Source organism: Haemorhous mexicanus, chromosome 13, assembly GCF_027477595.1.
Source record: "Haemorhous mexicanus isolate bHaeMex1 chromosome 13, bHaeMex1.pri, whole genome shotgun sequence".
NCBI classification, from domain to species: Eukaryota; Metazoa; Chordata; class Aves; order Passeriformes; family Fringillidae; genus Haemorhous; species Haemorhous mexicanus.
In genome coordinates, this window is record NC_082353.1 from 21,409,503 (window position 1) to 21,421,104 (window position 11,602).

At 53.4% G+C, this 11,602-nt stretch overlaps 1 protein-coding gene across 2 annotated transcripts in view; it reads right to left on the minus strand.

Annotated features, from left to right (window-relative positions):
• Positions 1-4,757, minus strand: part of ITGA11 (integrin subunit alpha 11) — a 39,572-nt gene extending 34,815 nt beyond the window's left edge. For both annotated transcript variants that reach the window (XR_009488191.1, XM_059858758.1), the window contains exons 1-2: positions 4,594-4,757; positions 412-523 (exon numbers count right to left, since the gene is read on the minus strand). Coding sequence is in view for 1 of the 2 variants with exons in the window: in XM_059858758.1 (XP_059714741.1) it covers positions 412-523; positions 4,594-4,645 (164 nt within the window). In the remaining variant the exon portion in view is untranslated. The remainder of the gene's footprint in view (positions 1-411; positions 524-4,593) is intronic.
• Between the last annotated feature and the right edge of the window lie 6,845 nt (positions 4,758-11,602).

Sequence of the window (11,602 nt, forward strand, 5' to 3'; positions counted from 1 at the left end):
CTGGGATCAGCCAAACCCACTCCAAATCCCAGACCTGAGCCAATCCCAGGCTCATCCCACATTCCCGATGGATCGATTCCCCAGGCCCCGGCTCCTCCATGCAAACTGTAAAAACCGGGATGGCCTGGACCCAAATTCCAGACGGGATTCCAGCCCTGGGGGGCTCCAAGGAATCGTGATCCAGGCAGGACAGCCCCTCCATACCCACCCTTCCCAAATTCCCAATATTCCCTTATCCCACCAAAAATTCCTCCTTTTTTTAAGGAAAACCTTTCCTTCATCCGGCACCTCCAGGAGCAACCTCATCCTGGCCCAGCAGTTCCTGGGAATTCTGGAGGAGATGTCCGGTGGGTTGGTGCGATTCCCGATGAAATTCCCACGGGAATTCCCGGTTTTCCAGAGCCCACTCACCATTTCTTCCCGCCGATGTCGTGCTGCTGCACCGTGTATCCAAAAAAAGATTCCCTGGATCCCGCGATGATCTGGGGCCTCTTGGTGTCGATGTTGAAGGAATTCCCGAATCCTGCGGGAAAATAAAGGGGAAGGATCCGTCAGTCAAAAAGCTGGAAAACACCAATTCCACAGGGGTGAACTCGGAATTCCGAAATTTGGGAAAGGTTCCGGCCATGGAATTATTCCAATCCCAGCTCCCGCCTGGGGTTGGATTCGATGATTCCAGAGGCGCTTCCAACCTCTCCCAACCTGGGAAAGCTGTTCCCGAATTTTTGAAAATGCTGGGATGGGTTGATCCCATTCCCATCCCAGCCAGGGTGGGAATTCCAAAGCATTCCAGCCCCACCTCATCTGCAGCTTCCCAAAATTCTGCTCTCCATCCTGGAGATCCCAGGGAATATCCAGCCCTGGGCAGGGAGCTGGGAGCTCCTTTAGGATTCAGAATTCCTGGAATTCAGCCCATTCCCAGCCCTCAGCAGCTCATCCTGGGAATTCCCTGGAGCCAGGATGGGAAGGGGAAGGAGAAAGGAGCTCCTCCCTCTGGAATCCATGGATTCAGCCACTTCCATGGGGATCACGGGATGGGATCCATGGAAAAGGGACCCTGGCCAATCCTGAGGGTTTTCCCAAGGATCCAAAGCTGGGATTCCCATTCCCTGTGTGAGGAGAGGCAGCTCCAGAGGGGGATATGCCTAAGGATGGAATTCCAGCCGGACAGGGCGATTTCTGGGATTGGTCCTTTCCCTCTGGGAAATGCTGCTTCCCACAGAACAGCGGGAGCAGGATCCACGGCATCCCAATCCCGGGATTCTGGTGCTCACAGGGAACAAATTCCAGAGAAATTTCCTTGAGCAAAATCTGGGGAATTCTCTGGCAGCTCCTCCCTGTGCCTGGAGCCAGATCCAGGTGGGAAATTGGGAAATCAGGAATTGCCCTGGGATTGGGAATCTTGGGAATGCTGGAGATGCTACCCATGGGAACAGAGGGACACGGCCCAAATTCCAGGCTGGAGCAGCAGGATGGACACAGATAACCAGGATATCCCAGACTGGGTTCCCTGAATCCTGCTGGATGCTTCATTCCAAGAAAAACCTTGGAATCCTCCTCCAGGACAGGGACGGGCTGCTCAGTTTGGGATTTCTCGGGATACAAAGGAGCTGTCAGCAGGACAGGAAAGTCCAGGATGGGAATGTTTGGATAGGCAGGAATGTCGGGGGAAAAGGGAATGTTTGGAATCCTAGGAACGAATCCGCTCCTGGAGCAGGGAATGGAGGAATCCGGCCACGGATTCCGAGGAGAAGGAGCTTCCAAATGATCCAGAAAGAAATTCTAGAAAGCCAGGATAAAAAAAAAACCAGGATAAAAAAAACACGGGAGACAGGGATGAGAGCCAAGATATTTTGTGGAGCGTTGACCTCATTTCACATCCCAAAGAAATGAAAACCTCGGGAGAGAGGGAAGCTGGGATTGGCCATGGGATGATGGGAAAGGGGGGAGGGCATCGGAGCACGCTGGGATCAGAGGGAATTTTGGGAACTTTGGATTCCCAGCAAGAAACTCCAAGATCCGGAAAAGTCTTGGATGCAGAGGAAGTGTTGGAGATGGATTTTCCTCTTAATTATCCTGGATTTTGCACATCCCCAAGCTGGGGATTTTTGGGAATAGGAACACCAGGATAAATTGGAGAATCCCATTCCATGGTTCAGGATAAAATTCTGGAAAAGGAACAGAAATATTCCATGAAATGGGAAATCTCTGGGAAAACAGGGAGGAGAGCTGGGAGTGGCTCCTGCTGGAGCATCCCAATCCCAGGGAAGCAAAAAATCTGGGAGAGAAGATTCCAAGCAACGGATGGAACCTCAAAACTCCGACAAAAAGAAAGGAATAAAATAAATATTGGGAATATTCCAGCTGGGAATATTCCAACTGGCTCCAGCTGAAATGGGAATTTTAGGAGAGGTTATCCAGGAGATTTGGGAGCCAGAGATTTTCCTGCTGGGAATGAGGAAAATCTGAAAGTTCCCCCCTTTGGTCCCTATCCCAAAGAAGTGACCAAAAGCTCCAGGTTTTCCTTGGAATTCTGAGGGCCGGGAGCCTCAAATTCCTCCTTTTCTTTGGAGCTCCTGGAGCATCCAAACTTTTGATTCTTGTCAAGGAAAATGTTGGGAAACAAGAAAGTCTTTGGGAAAGAAGGATGGGAATAAAATCCACCTTTCCTGCCAGGGTGAAAATCAGGATAGAGAAAGTCATGGAAAGGGAATTTCTGGGATGGGGATGATTCCAAAGGCCCCAGCACCAGGAAAAAAATGGGGGAAAACTGGGAGAGAGAAGGGGGGAAAGGGGGAAAACTGGGGGGGGAGAAGGCAGGAAAACTGGGGGAAAAATTGGAATAACTTTGGGAAAAGATGGAAATAAAGGAGGAGAAAAAAGGCAGGGGGGAATTGGAAAAACTGGGGAGAAAAGGGGAAAATTGCCCTGCCTGAATCCTTTGGGATTCCCAGCTGGAAAAGGAACCCTGGGAAATGCCTGGAAGCTTTCCCATGATTCCCAAACCTGGTCCTGCTTCCATGAAAATTTGGGGCTGGATTTTGCTGCCTTTGCCCTGGAGTTTTCTGATTCCCCAGAAGAATATCCTGGTTTTTCTTGGACTGCCAGGAAAATCCAGCTTTTTTTGCCTGGCTGCCGGCACTGCCCGAGCTCGGGGTGGAATTCCTGGAGAGGGAATATCGAGCTGAACTAGGAAAATTTTCTAAAGGATAAAGAAATTCGGGAAAATATCTCTGGGAAGCAGCAGGGTGGGCTTGAATTGCTGGGGATCCAAGGGAATGCTGCCAGCTCCCAGAGTCTGTCCCTGGCTTCAGGGAAAATCCCGGGATTTGGATGGGAAGGCCAGGAATGCTGGGCATGAACAGGAGCTCAGTCATCCTGGAACATTCCTGCCTTCCCACAAAATTGTTTCCCAAAAAAACCCCATTCCTGCTCTCCCAAAATTGTTTCCCAAAGCTCCGGAGGGAGCTTTGCTACAGCAGGACCTTGTGCTTCCGGAATTCCCAAAAAATCCCTGGATCCAGAAACATCCAGGGACAGAAACTCCCCAGGATGGGAATCCCAGTGGGAAAATTCACGGCCAGAAAAATCCAGGGATAGGGAAAGAAAACTGGGAGAGAGGAGAGAAAATCAGGGAATGTTTCATCCCAGGGAGCAAATTCAGGGATCATTTCCACACATCCCAAGGCAGAATTCCCAAATTCCCCTTCCACGATCCCCCCTTTATGGACCAGCACCGCGTCCACGGGGGAACATCCCGGGAATCTGACAAATGCCAGGATTTTTCCAACATCCCATTCCAGAGCCACATCCATGCCTCCATCCACACATGGATCCAATTATTTCAGGAAAAGCAGCGCGGCCGCGGCTCCCTTGAAAGGATCCCCCGGCAGAAAGGGGAAAAAAAAAATCCCAAAAAGCGCCAATCCCATAAAAGCCCCAGCGAGCAGGCTGGCGCGTTTTCCAGCAGGAAGTTTGGGAATGTTTGCAGCTGGAGGAGGCGCGAGCCGGTGGCCGAGCTCCTGGAAGTGGGAAAAGCGCTTTTTTTTTTTTTTTTTCTTTCTTTTTCCCGATTTTCCCCCCCGGTTTTTTTCCCGTTTTCTTCCCGCTTCGGCGGCTCCCGGCGCGGGTGGATTCCAGATGGGATTAAAGCAGGAATGGGGAGTCGCTTTTCCCAAGGAAAAACCCCTGGAAAAAGCAGAAAAATCCATCCCAGCCCCCCCCCGGAGCAGAACGGGAGAAGCCGCAGGATCAGCTCCTGGAATTAAACTCCGCCTAAAGCCTCTCCTAAGTTTAACCCCGAGCATTCCCCCTTTTCCAGCGGGACAAACCTCAGAAAAGCTGGATTTCGGGAAAAGGGAGCTTTCCTTCCCCCCAGTATCCGATCCTTTGGGATTATCCCGATTAATCCCGCTCCAAGGCCGAGGAGGGACCGGGAGCTTCCCGGGAATTCCAGGATCTCCATCCCTTTCCAGCAGCCTCCAGCTCCCTCCCGCTCCCGGCAAGACTTTTCCAAGAGCCCGTGAAGGTTTCTCCAGCACTTTTCCCAAGCCATTCCCGGTTTTTGTGGGGGGGATTGGGATGAGCACTCACCGGGCAAGAGGCAGAGGGAGCAGGCCAGGAGAATCCCGCTGGGAATATCCATGGAATCGCCGGCTGCCCCAATCCCCGCTCCCGAGCATCGGCGGGACTGGGAGCTCCGGTCCCAGATCCCTTCCCTTATCCCAAACTTTTCCCGGCTCCCTGACAGCGGGAGAGCGCTGGGAGGGAGTGGGAGGGACCAGGGAACGGGGAGGAGGGAAAGGACGGGAATGGGGACGGCCCTTTCCAGCCGGGACACCCTTTAGGGAGCGGATTCCAGGTGGGAATTCCAGCCTGGAATCGGCTGTGCCAGCCGGGAATGCCCACCTGGAATCGGGGCTGTGCCAGCCGGGAATGCCCACCTGGAATCGGGGCTGTGCCAGCCGGGAATGCCCACCTGGAATCGGGGCTGTGCCAGCCGGGAATGCCCACCTGGAATCGGGGCTGTGCCAGCCGGGAGTGCCCACCTGGAATCGGGGCTGTGCCAGCCGGGAGTGCCCACCTGGAATCGGGGCTGTGCCAGCCGGGAGTGCCCACCTGGAATCCTGGGATGAGGCGCAGCAGGAAAGGATGGGAATGGGGACAGCCGCCTCCAGGCCGTGCCACCCTTTAGGGAGCGGATTCCAGCCGGGAATTCCCACCTGGAATCAGCTGTGCCAGCCAGGGATTCCAGCCCGGAATCAGCTGAGCCAGCCGGGAATTGCGACCTGGAATCAGCTGTGCCAGCCGGGAATTCCAACCTGGAATCGGGGCGGTGCCAGACGGGAATTCTGATCTGGAATCCCGGGCCTCTCCCGGTGGGATCCCACAGGGATGGGAGGGGTTCCAAGGGGACACCGACGGCCGCGGGTGGCACCTGCGGGGGTGTCACCTCCCCCTGTCCAGGTGTCACCGCCTCTGGGAAAAGACTGGGAGAGAGAGGAGAGGGGAAAACTGGGAAAAAAGGGGATAAAAACCTGGGAAGAAGAGTGAGGGGAAGCTGGGAAGTAAATAAGGGGAAAACTGAGAAAAAAGGGAGGAAAAATCTGGGAGAGACGGGAGAATTTGGGAGAGAGAGGGGGGAAAACTGGGGGGAAATAAAGGAGAAAAACTGGGAGAGGGGAGGAGGAGGAAACAGGGAATGTTTCATCCCAGGGAGAGCGAGTTCAGCTGGATGCAGATCTGGGAATGACATCAACCATTCCCAAAGGGAAGATCCCGTGTTTTTCCCAGATTAAAATCCTTGGATGACTCCTCAAAAACCCGGGAGAAGGAGGAGGCTGCTCCGGCCGTGTGCTCCCAGCTGACCCCTGGATCCAGGAAAAGCTTTCGTTTGTCTGGAAAAACCCCTGGATAGCAGGAATTCCTCATGGAATCATGGAATGGGGAGCTCATCCCATTCCAATCCCTCTCCATGGGCGGGAATGGCATCCACAAATCCCTGGATCCAAATCCCAGCTCCCCCAAATCCCACAGGACTTTGTGCTTCCATCTCACCGCACTCCCGACCTTCCTTCCCTATTTTTTGGGATCATCCCAGGAGGTTTTCTGGATTTTTCCAGGCCCCAGCTGTTCCTGCAGCAGCTCCTTGATCCCGACCTGTGGGAAGCATCTGGCCTTGGATGCAGCTGCCTCGGGAGTTTGGGAAGAACCAGGCTGGAAACCAGGAATGTAAACACAGGCCAGGAATGACAACAAATTCCCGAATTCCCAGATTTCAGCGCAGGAGGAGCTGGGGAGGGGGGGCATGCAGGGATTTTATCCTGCTCCAGAGGTTTTCCCACTTCCCAGGGAAAGATGGATGCTCGGGAACAGCAAACCCCACTCCAGAGCTGGATTTGGGATTGGGATTTGTCCCTCTGGATACCCGGGAGCAGCTCCAAGCCAGAGCACGTGGATCCCTCATTCCCGATCCATCAGCTCTGCTGAGCTCAGAGCTCTGGGGAATTGCTCCAAAAAAAAAGTTGGAAGCAGAATTCCAGCCTCTCCCACAGCATCAGCTCTTCCCAAAGCCAGGAAAACAGGGAAGCAGAATTCCAGCATCTTCCACACAGGAAAACAGAGATTGCCCCCCCCCCCCACTCCATATACTGGGATGGATCCTAGGATTATCCTCCCAAAATGCTGGGATGGATCCTTGGATCCGCTCCCCAAAATTCTGGGAAGAATTCTGGATGTAGGTCCCCTAAAATGTTGGGATGGATCTTGGGATTTCCCCCCCAAAATCCTGGAGTGAATCCAGGGATCAGCCTCCCAAATGCTGGGATGGATCCTGGGATCTTTCCCCAAAATGCTGTGGTGATCTCTGGGATCAGCCCCCGGAATTCTGGGATGGCTCCCAGAAAATGGGGCGGGACTGGCAGATGGGGCTGCAAATCTTGGGAATTCTGGTGGGAATGAGGAGCTTTGGATGGGGGGTCTCCCATCATGGCCCTTTCCAAGCCCTGCTCCCATTCCTGGGAATCGTGGGAATCCTTGGCTCAGTGGGAGGCACTGGGGGGTCCTGGTCCCCCCCCCCCCTCATTCAAGGAAATTTGGGAATGCTCCTGGAGTGAGGGGAAAACCAGGAGCCGAGCCAAAGGTGTCGGGCTTGCCTTTAAAATTCCCGGTGGAGCCAAGTGCCGAACTCATCCATCAAACATTGGATCCAGGCATGGAAAACGCTCCTTCAGTTCCCTGGGCTGGCTTCCAACAGGATTCCTGCCAGGAGCCTTTTCCATGCTCCCCTCCGGCTGTTTTCCGAGCTGCCACCAGATCCCACAGTTTCCAAATCCAGCTTTTCCCCGGCAGACGGACACGGGGCAGCCGTAAATTCCCTTTTCATGGAATTCCATATCCCTGCAGGAGCCTGGGAGGCCCCAGGATGAGGAAGGGTGGGAAAGGAGCCCCCAGTGGAATTCCAGGATTCCTGCTGGGAGACTCCGTGCTGCCCTCATTCCCATTCCAGGGACACCGCTCCCTGTAGGAGATGAAATGTGGAATATGAAAACTCTGGGAATTTCCTGGAAGCTCCCACAGCTCAGGGAGTCCATGGGATCCAAACGCTGTTGGATGGGGAATATCCCCCGTAAACCTGAATGTTGGGCAGGATTTATCCCAAAATTTTCCCACTTTTCCCCCTCTGATTCCTTGAGCTTTATCCATTGGCCTTGGAAAAGAGAGGAATTTTGCCAGACAATTCCAGGGAGTCACCACAATTCTCAGTCCATGAAGGATGTTGGGAAAATATTGGATTCGGGAATGGGGACGGAGCAGAGCCACCCACACAGGGAGATTCCCACCTGAGTCCACCTGGATTCCACGGAATTTCTGTAATCTCTTGGATTTTCCCATTAATCCCTTGTTTAATCCTCTCCTGCTGGGGTTTCCCGGGATCCCACAGCTTCCTCTTCCTCCATCCCGCTGCTCTTTCCACTTCCAAAGAAATCCGAATGGGCAGAAAATAAGGAAGCTGGGATAGGCACTAAACATAGATACACAAAAATTATGGAATTCTGGAATGGTTTGGGTGGGAAGGGACCTTAAACCCATCCCATTCCATGGGCAGGGACAATTCCCACTATCCCAGGTGGCTCCAAGCCTCATCCAGCCTGTTCTTGGACACTCAAATTCCCCAAATTCCTCTCTTTTCCTCCAAAACCTCTTCCCTGGATCTCCTGCCTTGCTCCCTTTCCATCATCCTCTCCCAAACTTTTCCCATCCTATGGAACCTACACTCCATCCCCAGGAACTCCCAATCCTGGTGGTCTCCAGAGGATTGGAAGCTGATGGCACCCCTGGAAATTTGGAATTTCAGCTCCCACTTCCCTCTCCCGTTCCTTTGGAAGCGATTTTCCATTGGGAAGAGCTTCTCCCCCAAACCCACACTTCCCAGGAATTCCCAGCCCTGGTGGTCTCCAGAGGACTGGAAGCCGAGGGCACCGCTTGGAACTGGGAATTTCATCTCCCACTGGGAGGAGCTGCCTCGTCTCCGATCCCTTCACCCCTTGGAATTTTCGTTTGCGCTCCGCATTCACTTCATACTTGGAATGAGCCAAGGCGGCTCCAGATTCCCCTCCCAGTGAAAAATCGGGATCTTTTCCAGGGATAATGGGAACCAGCTGCCGGTGGTGGAGCAGACGGAGCTGTTTGTTCCCGCTCCCGGCGGAACAAATGGAATCATCTCCCTTTCAAATCCCGGGATCTGGGCTATCCGCGCGCTCCCAGGATAACGTTATTCCAGAGGAACTTCCATCCAAAGGGACGAGTGTCCGGCCCTGGACTTCTCCATAAATTATCCGCTCTGGAATCCAAACATCAGCCTCCGGATAATTGGCGGCTGCGGATATTCCAGGACTCTCCGGGTGCTGTATCCATGGTTTTCCCGTTCCTCTGTAATTGTGGGCAGAGCCAGGGACGTGCCGGGATTCGGCCACGCGGCTCCGGAATGTCCCGGAGCCGGAATCCCTGGAAGGGCCACGGCAGCAGCTCCGGGGGTTTTTCCCTAAGGATCAGTTTTTGCCAAGGAGGATCATCCACCTTTCATTTCTGAGGGAATGGTGGTGCTGAAGAAGAGCTGGAAAAGCTGGAATTGTCCCACCTGTCCCTGGGAGGGGTCGGGATTGGGGGGGAACGGAGATCCATGAAAGGTTGGGATCAGCAATCCAATGGAAAGATTGGGATCACCATGTCCCATGGGAAGATTGGGGTCACCAATCCCATGGAAAAACTGGGATCACCAATCCCATGGGAAGTTTGGGGTCACCAATCCCATGGAAAAACTGGGATCACCAATCCCATGGAAAGATTGGGATCCTCAATCCCGCTCAGCTCTTCCCACATTCCCAGCCAGCCAGGTGGGAATTTTCCCGAGGAATTTTTTTAATTGCTCACATCCAGCCCGGCAGGAAACGAGATTCCAGGATAATCCAAGGGGTGGGATGAGGAAAGATGGAAAATTATCCATGGTGGGCTGCAGATGCTGCGAGGGGGGGAAATGGGAATTTTTGGGAATGGTTTCATTCCTTATCCCGGCTCAGATCCCTGACCCTGATTTTTTATGGAATTCCGCTCATCCCAAGGTTTGTCCCTTGTGTCCCCGCGGTGACCACACCCGTGCTCCGGTGAGATTCCCATTCCCAAGATTTCCGCAGCGATTCCCTCCCGGCAGCGCCAGGAGAGGGAGCCCGAGGCGCTCCCGGATCCAGGAATTCTCCGCTCCACGAGGCCGCATCCAGCGGGATCCGCTCTTCCCATTCCCGGGACACGCCGCGGGTCGGGAATTCCAGCCGGGGTTCTGCTCCACAACTCTGGGAATGCGGTGCCTGGATCCAGTCCCGCTGGAGCAATTCCCGTTGGGAATCCTCCTGGGCTGCGGGAGACACATTCCAGAGGGCACCGGCACCAGCCTGGATCTCTGCTCCTGCTGGGAATTCAGGGGGGATCGTGGGAATTCAGGGATCTCTGCTCCTGCTGGGAATTCAGGGGTGATCGTGGGAATTCAGGGATCTCTGCTCCTGCTGGGAATTCAGGGGTGATCGTGGGAATTCAGGGATCTCTGCTCCTGCTGGGAATTCAGGGATGCTGATGGGAATTCAGGGATCTCTGGTGGGAATTCAGGAATGCCGGTGGACAATCCGGAATCTCCGGTGCTGATGGAGTTGGAGCTGGAGGAGGCCGGGACACAGCGCCCGGATCCCTCCCAGTGCCAGCAGGAGATCAGAATCCTTGGAATTCTTTCCAGGTGCTGAGCATCTCCCCTTCCCGGGATCCGCAGCAGGATCACGGATGTTCTCCAGGAAAACAAATCCGGCTGGGAGCTGGAATGGGATCCCACCGAACATTCCAAGCCAAATCTGAGGCACAAAATCCCTGGGATGTTTCCCTGCCCTCCCCAGTATTCCCAAAGCTGGGATTTGGGATCGCAGGGCTGTCCTGGTGGAGCCTGAGCTGTTTTCCTGACCGTGCCAGAGGAATTCCCTCCAGGAAGGGAACTGTCCCATCCTTGGCAGTGCTGCAAATTCCCAAATTCCCACCCCATTCTCAGCATTCCTGCTCATCCCAGCTCGGATGAGGGGCTCCCCTGGCTTTCCCAGCTTTCCCAGCTCCCAGCCCCCTTCCCAACATTTCTGGGCTCCTCCCAAGCTGCATTTGGGATTTGGGAGATGCTGGGATTTCCCCCAACCTGGAAAATCGGGATCCACCCATCACCAGATTCCCGGGATCCGCCCAGCTCCAGGCACCTTCCCAGCCTTCCCTTCCCATCCTACCTTTCCCAGCTATCCCAGCTCAGCTCCCAGTTTTTTCCAAGTTCTCAGAGTTTTTCCAAGCCGTTCATTGGGATAATTAATTCCTGGGATAATTAATTCCCCCTCTGGGATGAGGCAGCCGGGACATGGAGCTGCTCCAAGGCTTTGGAAAACCAGGATTCTCCTCCTCCGGCTTTTCCAGGCCTGGATATTCCCTGTCCTGAGCTCTGCTTCATTCCAAGCATCCTCTCAGATCCCTCGGATCCTGGGAAAAATGAGGATTTTTGGGAAAAGGTCACGGCTGGGTGGGTCGGGATTAAGCAGTGGCTGATGTCATTAATTCCCTGTTAATTGCATTAACCTTTCCCACACTTTCCAGCCCAGCTCACGTGGTTTATCCTTAAAAATAGCTGATTTTCAAGGAATATTTGGGATTTTTCCTCCTCTTGTTATCAGATCCATTGGTTTTTTACAGGGATGCTTGGAATAAAACTCATCTTCCACCGGATTCTTGGTGGAATAATCTCCTTATAAAAGGGAAATCCTTGCTTTTGGGGCTGTGCTCTTCTTCCAGGAGGATTGGGAATGCCTTCGGAATTGGCCTGGAGTTGTTTGAAAGAAATAAAATTAATTGGAGGAAAAAAATAAATTAAAAAAAAATTTAACCGAAAAAATTAATCCTGGAGAATTCCAGGCCTGGGCTGTATCCTGGTTCCATTCCCTGGAAACAAGGAGTTAATTTTTTTTTTTTTTTTCCCCCTAAATATTTATCCCCAGTATTCATCTGTCATCCCGGAGATTTTGAAGCATGGGAA